Here is a 17,013-nt window from a genome sequence, read left to right on the forward strand (position 1 = left end):
AGAGAATGAAACCTGAAAGCAACAACACCCCCAGATTCTATGGACTACCTAAAGTGCACAAACCAGACATCCCACTCAGACCCATCGTATCACTACCAGGGACACCATCATACAAACTGGCTAAAGAACTACAGCAGAAACTGAAACACCTGATCAGCGGATCCAGACACTCTATACAGTCAACACAGGAACTCTTGGACATAATCAGAAATATACACATAGACAAGGAAGAAACTATGGTCTCATTCGATGTAACGGCACTGTTCACCTCTATCGACAAAACCCTAGCCAGAGGAACAATAGCCAACCTGCTGGACATACAGAACAGACAACAAGACGGTGAACCTATCAACAAAGACTGCATACTCAAACTACTGGACCTGTGCCTCACAACACACTTCACATTCAACAACCAAACATATGAACAAATCAACGGCACAACCATGGGCTCACCCATCTCTGGACTCCTAACAGAGATTAGAACAAACAGTCTTACCGCAAATTCAACCCAAACTCTGGGTCAGATATGTGGATGAAACCTTTGTAACCATTAAAAACACAGAAATAGAGAACACACACCAGACCATCAATGCCACACTCGCAGGAATCAGATTCACTAGAGAGGAAGAAAAGGACAACCAACTCCCATTCCTAGACGTGAAGGTACAGAGAACAGTGAACGGAAAATTCATCACAAAGGTATACAGAAAAGCTACACACAGACCAAATCCTGAACTACGAAAGCAACCACCCCAACACACACAAAAGAAGTTGCATCAAGACACTTTTCAAAAGGGCCACAACACACTGCAGGACACCAGAACTGCAAAAAGAGGAAGAAGAACACCTCTACAATATATTCGCCAAAAACGGATACCCCCGCAATTTCATCAACAGATGCCGAAGGGAAAGGCAACGGAATGAGGACATGCCACAACCAAAAGGACTAGCCACGTTACCAAACATCAAGAACATTTCTGAACTGACAGGCAGACTACTACGACCACTAGGACTCATAACAGCACACAGACCAACAGCCACTCTCAGAAAACAACTCACCAGGACGAAGGACTTGATTCCCAGCATGAGCAAAACCAATGTAGTGTACAAAATCCCATGCAAGGACTGCACAAAACACTACATAGGACAAACAGGAAGACAGCTAACGATCCGTATCCATGAACACAAACTAGCTACGAAATGACACGACCAGCTATCCTTAGTAGCCACACACGCAGATGGCAAGCAACATGAGTTCTAGTGGGACAAAACTACTATTATAGGACAAGCCAAACAGAGCATAGCCAGGGAATTCCTAGAGGCATGGCACTCATCCACAGATTCCATCAACAAACACATCGACCTGGACCCAATATACTGGCCACTGTAGCGGACAGCTGGAACTGACAACCGGAAGCGGCAGAGGCAAACTACTATAAATGCCGGAGGAAACAACACAGAAGCGCTTCACAGGAGGCTCCCAAGCACTGAGGATGTCACTTAGACAGGGGACGAAACGTCTGCAACACAAATTCCCAGGTCGGCGAACAGAACCACGACGAGCACCCGAGCTACAAATCTTCTCACAAACTGGGAAGAAGAACTATTAAACCTTTTGAATTTTGTCAAAATTAATTTGTTCAAATATCTAACCACAAAGTAACTAAATCAGAAAAATAACTGATTAAAACTATTGAAGAAATACCTGATAGTAATTGTCCAGTACTAGCACTTTGGGGTTCAACTTTGTGCCATAATTCAACTCCTTTTTTGGGACATGTGCTGATGTAACCTCAAATTTATAGATGGAAGCCAAAGAATCACTGATACAATACCTAAAATGTGCAATAAAGATGATCAACATTTTTGCAACAACAACTGAAATACCAGCACATTACAGGTCCTTAACTGGAAGCCAACAGTACATTAACAAAGAATGTTGCAATGAATTGTGGATACAATACAAAAAATATTGCCAAATGCAATAAATAGTACAGCAATACATACCGTATTAAGTAACTCCTTTTAGGTAGTTCTGTCCTACACAATTCATTTTCTGTACAATAGGTAAATTAGTGGCAGCAAAAAGCCTTTCAAAATTAATGATATCAACTTTAGTACCCAATACAGTAGGCACAGAATGTGGAATTACTTCTTACGAAGTGTGTAATTATTAGACTTGGAAAAGATTTAAAAACCATTTCCCAGTCAAAATACAGTACTTGATGTATTCTCCTGTCCCATGAGTGTCATGATTCAGAGATACTGGATGGAATTATTGCAAGAGGAGCTCACTGGCAAAAATAATATTTGCAGTACTATACATGAAAATGTTTATTCACAAATGCATATTGATGAAATTAGTGTTGCAAGATATCAGAGAAAAAAACTTTCTCACTAATGCAAGGCTTAACAATAATACATAGGAATAGTGCATGAAACGTTAAAGTGATGCAAGCTCCTAAAAATGCTATAACTTTATTAACTACTTTGCCTGATTTCTACATGTCTTTGTTAAACATGGGTAATTTTCCTGAAGAAAATGAGAGGATCTTACTTACGCATATTTCTTGGTTGTTGCCAAGGCACAGTACACAATGTCGTGCTCGTCATGCCATCTGCATCTGAGAGAAAGAGTAAACATTTATAGATTCGATAAAGTCGAGAATAACATTAACACCAATAACTGCTGAAATTTAACATTTCTTGTAACAATATCACATCATGCTGAAGTGTCAGATAATACACTGATGACTTGTAATTGGTCTGCCTTTAAAATCAAAATCATTATATTAATTGTAGGGATAAAGAGTTGAAATTCTCAGCTGCACCACTTTTAACAAAACAATCTGGATTAAAACATAATGATATTAATCTTGAAAAGTACAGACTATTGATTAGGAGTGTTTAGAGATGCTTTGATCATCCCTTTCTTCCTTAAATAAACAATGTAACTTCATGTAGGATATGAAAAATAACTTATTGAGGAGGCTGAAGCAACCTACTGCAGGCTGATTCTAGGATTAGTGAACTAAAATGAACAGAACCATCCTGAGAACTTGCAACAGAACAAAGTACCACTATTTATTAACTGGCATTTGTGAGAACAGAAAAATGCTGGTTGATCAAATATTCCAGATCATCAAGAGACATAACCGCAGTAAACCCCTGACAAAGTGATGTTTCAAGTCATCAACATCCCTCAAAAAAGATCTATGTAAAAACACTCAGTAACAGAAACTGAATGTAGGAGATATACACGCTGTAATACTTTATTTACAGCATAAATATTGTGACATCATGAAAAATTGTGGTGTTTGAAATATATAGTTTTTGCTGGTTGCTAAGATGATGGTTAAAATAAAGTTTGCTGTAGAACAAACAAGTTCTTTTTTTACTCTAAAAATATATTTTGCAACACTTTTTGGATATGCAGTACTGGAGTCGAGGACAGCTGAGAGTACAGAAGAATAGGAAATAAGAAACTTTGTTTCAGTTCTGAATTCAGTAGCAAGTATAACACAATCAGCTCCCACAGCATGACAAAACCACTTCAAACGGCAATGCAACTGTAGTAACTAGACTGGCCTACAAAGATTTACAATGGAAATAGAATAATCTGCAATGTACTTTTAAAAGATAAGGTCAGTAGCTTTGCACTGATATCACAATAATTGATTTTTGTAAACATCAATGCCTTCTTCCCTACACAATAAGTGAATGCCTTACCAAATGAATCACATGGAAGTTAATGTATTTTATTAAATTGATAGGTACATGTGGCAATAAATAAATCAAAGTACAGTGAAAACTTAGTTTACGAGCACTACAGGCAGATCATTGGAAGCAAAGACATAGGTCATAGGGTAGAATAAATAACTAGACAGACGCATACAATTTACATCACACAGGGTGTGTGCTAGGCAAGATTAATATTAGCAAGATCAATATTATTTGAACTTAAGACAGTCCATTCATCAGTCTAATAACAGCAGTGAAGAAGCTGTTCTTGAACTTGCTGATGCATGTTCAAGCTTCTGTATCTTCTACCTGACAGAAGAGGTTGTAGGACAGCATTACAAGGATGTGATGGGTTTTTGATGATGTTGGCAGTCTTTTCATGGCAATGTGCCGTGTAAGTGGAGTCCATAGATGGAAAGCTGACTTCCATGAAAGTCTGGGCTGTGCACACAACCTTCTGTAGGTTTTTTTTAAAAAAAAACAGTACTGGGCAGAGCAGTTGCCATACAAGCCAGCATGCACACAGACAGTATACGTTCAATAATGCATCTGCAAAGGTTGGCAAGGGACCTTGTGGACAGGCCAAATTTCCTGAGCCAGGTGAGGAAGAGGTGGCCTTATTGTGCCTTCTTGGCCATCACATACACATGGGAAGTCCAGAACAAGTTGTCAGTTATAGTCATACCTCGGAACTTGACGTTTCCATGCTCTCAACTTCAGCTCTGTTGATGTAGATGGAGGTGTGTTCCCTTCCCTTCTTCTTGAAGTCAATGATCAGTTCTTTTTGAAGTCAACGATTAGTTCTTTAGTTTTGCTGACATCGAGAGGTTGCTCTCACTGCACCACAATACCAAGCCTGCTATCTCCTTTCTGTATTTTGACTTGTTGTTATTTGATATCCATGGTGGTGTCATCAGCAAACTTGTAGATGGCGTTTGTTCCGGATTTGGCACAGTGAGCGTACAGTACGGAGCTGAGAATGCTTCCTTGGGAGGCTCGTGTCAAGTGTTATTGTGGAGGAGATGCAGCTGTCTATGATTGCGGTCAATGGGTCAGAAAGCTGATACTCTGGAACTCAGACCACTGGGCAATAGTCATTAAGTCATGTTGCATGTGCTCTATTAGGTACTGGAATGAGGGTGGTCTTCTTGAACCAGGTGGAGACTAACTTGCAGGAAAGAGAGGTTGAAGATATTGCTGAATAACACCACCAGTTGGTCTGCATGGGATATAAATTATGTAGTGTAAATAGCTTTTGATTATTGTGGCTTCTTCATACATTGGTCTCTTATCGTGAAAGAACTGGTGTGTTTGCTGTACATACGCTACATTCTGGTTGTTCTTTCAGCTAACTACTAATTGATGACTGCAGAGCTAACTAACTGGTCAATACAAAAGACATGTTACAGAATTTCCACTTAGAAGTTGCGGCTGCATTCTACAAAATAAATGTGAAACATAGCTTAAGTTCCTGCAGTTTTGCTTGGAAAAAACAACAAATTTAAATACTGCAATGGCTTACGTATACTGTGCATCCCTAGCCAAAATAACTTGAGACTATAAATGGTACTCAGTTAGGTACTTCAGGGCCTTTGCAGCAGAAAACAACTTTTAAACAATACTGAAGTGGTGTACATTCCTAAATGCCTACATTCATAAATAAAATACCCTTGAAAATATGTTGTATTAGCAAATGTGCGCTTTAAATTTACTTGATGGATCAACTTTAATTGACTGGTGCCATCTAGCAGCATAGTTTGTTTTGTGCAAACAGAATTACATGCACTGACCAACATCTGCCACTGGACAGAGGCCAGGACTTAATTCTGAATTCCAAAAGGTACTCAGCAGAGAGAGCAAACACAGGGGGATTTTAAACTAAGATCTTTAAAGATTTTAAAAGTGTAGGAGGAGTGATGCAAAGCGGGATTGAAGACATGAAAACAGAGGAATGGAATACGGGAGCAGAAGTATGGGGAAAGTCATCTTGAAAGCAGGAATTGAACAGTCTGCGGAAAACAAAAACTGAAGCTCAATATTAAAACAAATATATTGTCCTATTTCAACAATATTGAAGCAAAGCAACTGTAGATACAGAATTGACATGCTCCTACTATGATTATATAATTTTAGAATTATGATTGCAAGTACTTGATTTTTTTTTTACACATTTGCTAAGTTTCATGCATGATATTAAGTGCATGACATGCTTGCTAAATTGAAGTACATTTTGCATCCACATATTGTAACAAACAGCAACTGTACAATAATCTAAATACATACAAAAACATTTTTCCAAAATGCACTGTAATGTGATGGAATCTGTGACTTCAAAGCATATACTTTTTAAGATCATTAACATTTAAAAAGAAATCCAAATACCTCATTATACCCAATAGAATGCTGCTGCAAAATAACAGGACCATGATCACGTGGGCATGTGAGACAAGGAGAGGCAGTGAAGTTTAATTTAGATAAATGTGCGTTGCTGCATTTTGGTAAGGCAAACCAGGGCAGAAGTTATACAGTTAATGGTGAGTGTTGCTAAACAGAGACCTAGGGGTGCAGGTGTACAGTTCCTTGAAAATGGAGTCACAGGTAGACAAGGTGAAGGCAGCATTTGACAAACTTACCTTCAAATGGTCAGTGCATTGAGTGAAGGAGTTGCAACATCATGTTGCACCGTACAGGATATTGTTTAGGCCACTTTTAGAATACTGTATTCAATCCTGGTTTCGTTGTTATAGAAAAGTTGCCGTTAAACTTGATGGATTCAGAACAGATGTTGCTGGTTTAGGAGTATTTCAGCAGTAGGGAAATTCTGAATAAGCTGGAGGTTTTCTTCCCAAAGCGCCAGGGGCTGAGGGGTAACCTTATAGAGGCTTATGAAATCATGAAGGGCATGGATAGGCTAAGTAGGCAAGGTTTTTGCCCCTGGGTTGGGGAGTGCAAAACTAGAAGGCATGGGGGAGAAGGATAAGATTTAAAAAGGGACCTAAGGGGCAACTTTTTCACACACAGGATGGTGGCATGTATGGAATGAGCTGCCAGGGGCAGTGATGGAGGGGAGAACATTTAAAAGGCATCTGGATGGACGCATGAATAGGAAGGGTTTAAAAGGGATATGCGCCAAATATTGACAAATGGGACGAGATTTGTTTAGGATATCTGGTGGGCGTGGATGAGTTGGACCAAAAGATCGATTTCCTCTATGACTCTATGTGACAATATTATATTTTGGCTTTAAGAGGTGCACTTAGTATTTTTTTTAAACAAAAGGTTGAGACAAAAAGGTCAAGTGGTCTCCTCAAAGCCAATAAAATAAAGAGGCTTTTTTTTAAAACTTTGGAATAATAGAAGCAGCCTGAATGAGTGGGGTCAAACTCCCACATGACCACTATTTTTAGTTTTTGTGGTCTGCAGTTGCTGGGGTCTTGAAGCTGTGGAGGCTCTTATTCCTTTCTATTACAGCTAAAACCTGGAATTCTCTTCCTGTCACTATAATTACCTGTGAGATAACCTCTTATGTGATTTGCCTTTGCCAAGGGTGTATTTATGGCATGTTACTGTATTGGAACACAATTAGTAATTTATATATATCATTTTGTTACACATTGTAACAGAGTTAAAGTTAAGCCAATTTTTTTTGTTTAATTTTACTCTACAGTCAAAATACAAGTGTATTTTGCTTACAGTCAAGTAATTTGACAAACTGAACTGCATCTGGAAGGCAACATCTTACACCTTTAAAATAAGAAAAAGGTCCTTGCTTCCTTTTTACCTTATTCTGAAGGGATTTGGTCAGGTCCATAATAAACTGCGGCTCGTCAGGAAGAAAATCTCAAATTGCAGGTTGCATTTTGGATTATTGGGCTCAAAAGAGAGTAAGACGTCAGGGTTAACTTTATTTTTTCAGATGTTTAATTTGGTTGGCTTAAATAGGATGTACCTTGTGTAGCAATGGCTCTTTCAATCACTGGGTTTCCTGGGGATGGAAGAAGTCACTTCAGGATGTTTACTGACAGGAAGCAAGGCAAAGATTCTGGAGTTGGGGTTGTCTTTTTCCCGTGCAAAAAAAAAATGGAGGCAACTGCAGCAATAGCTTGACATTGGAAATGGCTAAAATTCAGATGCAAATGAAGCAGGTGAAACAAAAAGGAAATGAAACAGTTAGAATTATGATTGAAAGCAAATAAATAGCTCTAGCAGAACAGAAAGAAAAAGGAGGCTCAGGGCAGAAGAAAGGGAGAGAATTTTTAAAAAAATAAAATCTTAAGAGGTTGCAACTGAAAACTCAAAGCCGACTTAAAATGCCAGAGGTCAAAGTGGAAGATAGGAGTAGTGATGATCACAATGATGAACAACAATCCCATCGTAGTCAAAGATCGGAAAGAAATTAAGATTTTCAGAGATATGGGAGCATGTCAATCTTTGATAGTGAAAGAGGAGATATGTAATTCAAAAGTATTGCCAGAATAAATATGAACAGTGTCCCATTACATAAATGGAAGTTGGAAAGTTTGGTGAAGTGGTGGTCAGAGGAGAGAAATTCTTGGTTCCAGAAGTAGTTTATCCTTCGTAGTGATAGCGTGGGATCACAGTTGGGGTGATGCCTACTGTGGTTGAAAAATCAGTGGAGAAAACAAAAAAAATCAGGTAATTGAGGTATGAAGAAAGCATACACTGGAATTTTTTCTGACTGTATGGTAACAAGGTCACAAAGCCACTGTTGGAAACAGGAGAAATCAAAGAATAAAGTTAAGGAAGTTGAAGTTCAATTACCAGAAACTGTGTTTGATTAAATGGTTGAGAAAAAAAAATCAACAGGTGGAAGACAAAATGGATATTTTTAGTTCAAAGAAACTGAATTACAATGTAAAGAGGACAATGGAAAGCTATATCAAAACAATAGTGTATCCAAGAATGTTACTATATAAAAAAAAGAGGAAATGGAGACTATTTTACATATCAGGCAGATGAGAAACGGGCAGAAGTTCATCAAGTTGAAAATACATCACTTAATGCATTCTACCATGTGGGTAGCATATGAATTATCAGTAAAAGTCATTTGGAAATGAGGAAAACTCATGCCAAAATACAAAAATATTTTTTTTGCCCTGGAGTGCAGAAGGATTTAGTTGAATATCGCGTGACATTCATACATGTCAGGTAATTGGAAAATCTCAGGCAGTGATAAAACCAACACCCTTCACACATTTCAGGAACGTTTTAAAACAGTCGTAATTGATCGAGTAGGAGCCCTACCTAAATCAAAAAAGTGGGAATCAGTATTGTTAACCATAATAAATGAGGTTATTAGAATTCCATTGGCATCCCATCATGTAGTATCCCAGTTAAATGGATTGTAGAAGTTACTTTTTTTATATAACTACCCACATGAATAAAATCATATCAAGGACCAAATTTTACATCAAAATTATTCAAGAAAGTTATGGATATCTTAGGAATAAAACAATTCACATCAACTGCGTACCATCCAGGATCACAGGGAGCATGAGAAGGATAGCATCAAACCTCTAAAGACCATGTTGAGGGTTTATAAACAAAACCTATCCAGAGGACTAGGATAAAGGAATTCAGTTGTCCTGTGCACAATTTGAATTAGTTTGGGCATGTGGTGAGAGAAAATTGACGAGTCAGAGTTCAGAGACCACATATTTGAACTGTATGTGAGATTTTAGGGCAAGCTTAAAAAGAAAGGGTGAGTTGGTTAGACAGCATTTAAGAATAGCACAGAATATAATGAAATTATAAGCAGACAAGAAATCAAAATTTCCTAATTTTGCCAGTGGAGATAATATGTCAGTGTTACTCCCAGTGGAGTAACCTTTAAAGGCAAAGCTTAATGAGCCTAAATCAGATCAAAAGGAAAGTGAGTGAGGCAAGTTATTTGGTAAGAATGCCAGATAGAAAGAAACCGGTCATGTGAATATGCTCAAAAAGGTACTTTGATAGGGAAATAAAGCAAAATGAAAATCTGTTACTGGTTACACAAGAGTGAAGAACCAAGTTCAGATGGTTCTGAACTGGACATTCCTCAAATGAAGTTGGACAATGAGGAGTTGTCAAAAATTGGGATAAAACTGCACACCATGAGGTTTTATTGGCCAAAAGTAGCCTCTTGATATGGCAGTTTATCAAATTACTATTCGAGATTTAATACTATACATCCATTGATTTACCTTGATCCTCAGCATTTTAGTTCTTCAAAGAGCTCCAGGAAATTAGTTGAGCATGATTTTTCTTTTCACAAAACTATGCTGATTTGCCCATATACCTTGAACTTATCCAAGTGCCTTGTTATTAGTCTTATAAATAATAACTTATCACATTTCCCCTATTATAAGTATTAAGCTAGCTTGCTTTTAGTTTCCAGCTTTTTGTCTCCTTTCATTTTTGAATAAAGGTGTTACATTAACTATTTTCCAATCTAATGGAACCTTCCCAGAATCTTGGAAAAGTATCTCATTTAGCCACTTCTAAGAACTTGTCAGCCTGTATCTCCAAACAATTTCACCCAGTACCACTTTGCAAATTTTCTTGAGTTAATTCCATTCCATTTCCTTATTTCCAGTATTTGTGGGGTGTTACTGTATCTTCTGGTGTGCAAATTATCTGTTAATTAATAATGAACTTATTTTCCCTTAATTCTCCCATACTCATTTTTATATCACCATCATTCATTTTGTCATCTTGTTATTAAATGTCTTTAGAAACTATTACTAATGTTTTAAAATTTCTTGCTAGCTTTTTCTTGTACTCGGACTTTTCTTTCCACATTAATCATTAGTCTTTTAGCAATGGCATTCTTCCTCAAATTTCTGACTTTGAAAGCCTGCATGCAGCAAGGCATGTTGCCTTCTTTGTTTCAAGGTGTTAAAATTTGCACAATTCAATGAATTTTGTTGAGTTTCTTCCTTCCTTGATAACAAGCAGGATGAGTTTGTTGCAGGGCAGACTTAGTATGGAGATCACATCTCCAAGTTACTCCATTTTAGCCTGAATTAAAAGGAGACAATGTAAGATGTAACCATCTTAGAAAGCCTAACATTTTGTAGCACTTTAGTATGGTGACCAGATTTTGAAAAATTATGGTTAGGTTGGGCCTCATGATAAATGCAATGTTCAGCAATCATTGGCTGAACTCTGGGGAGGGACAGATGATGATGGGAGGTAATGTGATGACAGTTGTCCTATCAAAGTTAGCAATCCTGTTTCATGGTTTCAAAGGCATCATCAGCATTGAAGCCACAGGCATTAAAATAGTAGCTTTAGGTACTGGGGCAGTGATATGGTTCGATTGCTCATAATAGTCTGTGGTGCAGTGGGTGTTAACGGAAATGGACAAAATCTTTCTCAGATTTTCTCCCTTCTTGTTTCTAATTGACCAAAAAAGGGGGAAAAGTGAAAACTGAGATATTTGACACTTTTTAAAAAATTGTCCGGACATGGGAACATCTAATGAAAATCCGAGGCTGGTACAATTGCAACATTTAAGAGGCATTTGGATGGGTATACAACTAGGAAGGGTTTGGAGAGAAATGGGCCAGGTGCTGGCAGGTGGGACTAGATTGGGTTGGGATATCTGGTCGGCATGGACGGGTTGGGCTGAAGGGTCTGTTTCCATGCTGTACATCTCCATGACTCTAATTGATATACCTTCCATTGGAAAATCAAAATGAGCTGAAAAAAAAAGGGATTGTTACAATCATATGGGGAGATATGTGGGAATAAGCTGGGAAGTATTAATCTGATTATATAGATATAGGAAATGCTGTTCCAGTGAAGCAACATCCTTACACAGGGTTGTGCGAAGTCTACACAGGTTCAAGATGAGCTTGAATGCATGTGTAAAAGCAATTAATTGAAGTGAGTTGCAGCAAATGGAGCTCACACTCATAGTAATGTTGCCAAAACCACATGGTACCCAACAATGTGGACTATCACAAAGTCAATACAGTCACAAAATCTGATTCATATCCTATTCCACATTTGCAAGAGTATATTAAAGGTAGGACAAGCAACTTTATTTTAAAGTTGGACTTATTCAGAGGATATTGGCAGGTACCTTTATACAAAAAAAAAGGAGTGAAGGAAATTTCAGCTTTTGAGACATCAAATGGACTACCAGTTTAAAGTTATACCATTTCGTATGAAATATGCACCAGCCACATTTCAAAGACTAACCAATACAGTCATTTCAGGATAACCCAATTGTGTTGTGTATATTGACAATCGGTGGTTTTTAAATCAAATATGGAAGGAACATTTGGAGCATCTTTTGGAATTGTTCAACTGACTTCAGGAAACAGGCTTGGTGATAAACCCAGCTGAGAGTGAGAGAGAGTTCACAAAAGCCCAAGTCATATTCCTGGGCCATGTCATTGGACATTGGGGGATCGTCCCCATGGATCGTGAAAATAAAGGTTATTGGGGACCTTCCCCATATCAACCAAGAGGGAACTACTGAGAGCTTTTTTAATCAGACGTACGCACCAAATTTCAGCATATGCAGCTGCCCCACTGAGCGACTTGAAGCGGTGCAGAAAATTTGTGGCTGGAGGAATGTTCAGAAGGCATGTGACAGCCTGTAAGCTGTGTTAATCATTGCCCCAAATGTTTGCCATGCCTAATGGCGCACGGTGGCACATAATGGGCGGCACGGTGGCACAGTGGTTAGCACTGCTGCCTCACAGCGCCTGTAGACCCGGGTTCAATTCCCGACTCAGGTGACTGACTGTGTGGAGTTTGCACGTTCTCCCCGTGTCTGCGTGGGTTTCCTCCGGGTGCTCCGGTTTCCTCCCACAGTCACAAAGATGTGCGGGTCAGGTGAATTGGCCAAGCTAAATTGCCCATAGTGTTAGGTAAGGGGTAAATGTATGGGTATGGGTGGGTTGCGCTTCGGCGGGTCGGTGTGGACTTGTTGGGCCGAAGGGCCTGTTTCCACACTGTAAGTCTAATCTAATCTAATCTAATCTAATTACATGAAACCGTTCAAAGTGGCTATCGATAAAAGTGACATCGGTGTCAGTGCTTTACTTTTACAAAGAGGTAGAAAGATCTATCGCATATTTTTCCCGAAAAAGGGAATAATAATCCATTAGAAATATTCCAAAATTCAGAAGGAGACCATGAGTTTTGTGTTGGCCTTTCAACATTTACTTTGCCTGTAATGTATTGGAGATAATTATATATACTGGTCACAGCACCTTAGGTTTTTGGGGAAAATAGGGTACAAATTTCAGACTGTTTAGATGGAGCTTATTGTAGCAACCATTCAATTAAAAATCAAACATGCAATGCACCAAGAGAACGCAATTGCCAATGTATTTTTGCGACGTTGATGAACAAAGGCAGAAGTATTTGGTGGTGGGAAAATAAAGACTAAAATGGACTATAGTAGTGAATGACTGCATGCTTAGAGTCAATGTAACGTACATATATTGTAGTGTACTAGTAGTTAAGACCAAGGCTCTTATTGATAGTTCTTTCTTTTGGCTGCGGGGTTGGAGTTGTGGGAGTGGGGGGGCGTATTAGATGAATCTTTAGCATTAAAAGGCGTATTTTCTCCTGGTTTTTATGAACAAAAAGTTTGTGACCGACATGGTGAGCAATCCAGTCAAAGCCAATAAGTAAACAGCCCGAGAACCTGAACAGATAGGATCAAGCTTCCATACAACCAGGATGTTTAAGTTTAACCTTTCAGCAGTTGCTGAGATCTTGAAGCTGCAACTTAGCTCTTATTCCAGTTACAGCTAAAAACTCAGGTTTTTTTCCCGTTGCTAGAATTGCATGTGAAAATCTATTTTACAGAATTTGCCTTTGTCAAACGGTGTTTATGGGATGTTACTATATTAAATCAGTTAATTAGCAGTGGTTTTATATACATTTCAAGCATTGATAGTTACAGTTAAGCCAATTATTTTCTTGTGTCTGTATTTTAACTGTAGTGTAAAAAATAAAGTGTGCTTTACTTAAAGTCGAGTAGTTTGACCAATTAAACTGCAACGCCTTACACTTACTTTTGAAATGAAAAAAAAAATTAGCATAGGTACTATCACATTAATAATTCTGAGAAGATTTGGTCTGGTCCTTAACAATCAACATTAATATATCCATGTCAGCAATGGAATCCCATTTATGGAATTGCTCATGACCGAAACTACTACATTCGCATGCTCCTCTATCACCGAGATCCATCACTGCTGCAGAGTCATAATCAATAGTCAGTCTTAACAAAGAACAATGCACGCACAGGATTTTGAAATCATACCTTCCCACCTACTTTGTGCAATGAAATCTATTTAAATACAATGCCCACTGCAGTTACCTCTGACGTTTTATTAACAATGGCAGATTACAATACAGACTATCAATCTAATATTACTGATAAGGAAAATGGCAGTACAATACCTCAAAAATATACCCACTACCCATTCTTTTAGAAAACATGGTCCTGCTGGTATACCAGAACACTTGTTGAAATCACACCATGCATTAACTGACCCTTTAACCCCACTGTCTCTACTGTTACTACCCCTTTCTCATTGCTGTGTCTAAATATTTGTTTATCAATTTCACTGATTGTAAAATAAGAATGAGTACTGTCTATGTTCATAACAGCTGAAGTTCTTGATGTAACTGAGCTGTACAGAACAATGTTAATTGCAAGATTGCTTCACAGGGAGCAGGCAATATATTACAAAATAATCAAACACACTGTATATATTTGTGTAAAAGTCAAATTTAAGACTTTTTTTAAGATTAAATTTATGGGGTCGACTATTACATGGATACTACTTTTGAGGAGCTGCAATTCATGCTATAGTCCAAAATACTATATCATCAGCAGAAGCCAAATTGATCTATAAACAATTAGAAAAAACAACAAATTGCTTCTACAGTTATTTGTCTTCTCTGCAATTTCAGTAACTTTAAGTTTAAACACTGCTGTATATTGTTTGCTTTTTCTGGAGGACATTTTTACACAAAAAAGAAATTTCAAAACCTCAATTAGATATGACTGTAATCGATGAGTGTTACAAGGGAACCAAGCTCAGCTGAACTGCACTCATCTGACTCTAACCTGATGGAACTTAAACTTTCCCAGCAATTTCTTCCATTTCCCTCCATACTCTTCATTTGCAGCTGTTTTAGTTTTTCAAACAAACATTTTAAGCTTTTATTTCTGATTTAAAAAAAAGAGTTAGACATTTGACTGTCATACAGTCTCACCAATCACTATATCCATAACATTTATGTACTAGGGTCGACTTTTATACGAGATATGGAAAACTCTAGATTTTTGGCCAAAAATAAGGGGTCAACTTTTACATGAGATTTACTTTTACTTGAGTATATACGGTACTTAGTTTCAAAAGATTTGATAATCACAGCATTATAACAAAATGAGCAAATAAAAATAAATACATGGATTATTTGCATTTATCAACGCCAGTATATTCCACTGCACCCCAGGACCAAACATCAGCTTGTGATATGCATCAGGAAATTGGATTATCTGATCCTTAAAAACTATTCAGTTCTAGAATATCTAGCATCCTTCTTCAAACTGTTCATTTGACTGACTGGGGTTCATGCCACCCAACTGTTAATCATTGCTGAATCTTCAAACCTTTTTGTTTTAGTACAGGCTAATTGTAAGGTAAATCAGGTCTTAACCCTACTTTTAAATGTTCACAAATTTAGAATAGATTAGGACGGTGAACATGGGTAGTAGCCAATAACCATGTGAAATACACTGTCACCTAGAATAGACCCAAAAAGGAAGCTTCCTTATACCTGGGTCAAGAAGATTTATATCGTGCTACCATATCTTTCATTTTTACATACTTAAAAAAGGGTGCAATTTTTAAAAAATTGACAGACCTAGTATTTGCAGCATAATCCCAAATCATTACATCCAGCATTCTCTCCACACTAGCTTTGGAAGGTTTCTCTTTTAACTTGTGTTCATAAAGTTTCTCTATCAGTTCTTCAAGCTCAAAAGCATTCACAGGAGTGCTTCTACCTGTCATAAAAACACTAAAATTAGGACACTGAATAACTGAAGAAAACAATAAAAATGTTATTTCTCTTATTTTTAAAATCAGAAAAAACAAATGAACTATATATTTTGAGAATTAAAAACAGAAGTTGCTGGAAATATCAGCAGGTCTAGCAGCATCAGTGAAGAGAAATCAGAATTAACATTTCAGTTCTGAGGAAGCGTCACTTGACCCAAAATGTTAACCCTAACTTCTTAAATGCTGCCAGACCTGTGGAGTTTTTCCAGCAACTTCTATTTTGGTTTCGGAGTTACAGCATCCGCAGTTTTCGGATTTTGTGTACAGTTGTCAACCACAAGTATACGGCACTCATAAAAAGGGACTTTGCAACTAAAAAAAGTTAACTTCAAGACATCAGAAATGCCCTCTTTAACAAAAAGGGAATACCCTGGGAGTCAATGCTCTCATTCTTCAATTCGCTAACCGTAATCGAAGCTTCCCCAGACCCCATTGTTTGGAATCCCCTCCATGTCTACCTATCCTTTAAGATCTTTTATAAAACCCACACATTTGGCCCCATCAAGTCATGGATCAGTAGTTCGTTCTTTACCTTGATATTCCTAACTTCTTTGCAACAGATGCACCAACATTAGATGTTTTTTACAATAGCTGTACTACTATGTGGTAATGCCACGTTAGTAGCTAGCTAAGCCATAAGTTTAAAAATATCAAATCATCAATTCTGTTTCCTTTATCCATGAGAAACAAAAAAAAGGTATTTTAAACAAAAACGTGCTCACTTACTGTTGCCAATCAAAATAGTTTCACAGTAAAAATGTTACATGATATCCTAACTTACATAGCAGATCATTTTCAAACTGTGGAAAATTACTTGGCATTTTAACCACTGATTGAGGCTTATACTATAAAAAGTATTATAGGCAAAACATTTGGAATTCAACTAGATTATACCCATCTGCATCATCTACAGATTGTATTCATTTGAGTTTAGAAGGTTGAGGGGAAATCTATTAGAAACTTACAAGATAACGCATGGCTTAGAAAGGGTGGTCGCTGGGAAGTGGTTTCTGTAGGCTGGGAGACTAGGACCCTTGGGCACAGCCTTAGAATTAGAGGGGGTCAATTTAGAACAGAAATGAGTAGACAATTCTTTAGCCAGAAAGTGGTGAGCCTGTGGAATTCATTGCCACGGGAGCACAGTGGAGGCTGGGACGTTAAATGT

The 17,013-nt window shown here is 37.8% G+C and overlaps 1 protein-coding gene across 1 annotated transcript in view; it reads right to left on the reverse strand.

The window, feature by feature from the left end:
- The window catches only part of LOC132820593 (protein maelstrom homolog), a 63,305-nt gene that overhangs the window by 21,351 nt on the left and 24,941 nt on the right, over nt 1-17,013 (reverse strand). Inside the window, exons 8-10 of the mRNA XM_060832798.1 lie at nt 15,652-15,793; nt 2,562-2,624; nt 1,706-1,835 (exon numbers count right to left, since the gene is read on the reverse strand). Of these exons, the coding sequence (XP_060688781.1) occupies nt 1,706-1,835; nt 2,562-2,624; nt 15,652-15,793 (335 nt within the window). The remainder of the gene's footprint in view (nt 1-1,705; nt 1,836-2,561; nt 2,625-15,651; nt 15,794-17,013) is intronic.

The sequence above is a fragment of the Hemiscyllium ocellatum genome, chromosome 12 (genome assembly GCF_020745735.1).
Source record: "Hemiscyllium ocellatum isolate sHemOce1 chromosome 12, sHemOce1.pat.X.cur, whole genome shotgun sequence".
Taxonomy (NCBI): domain Eukaryota; kingdom Metazoa; phylum Chordata; class Chondrichthyes; order Orectolobiformes; family Hemiscylliidae; genus Hemiscyllium; species Hemiscyllium ocellatum.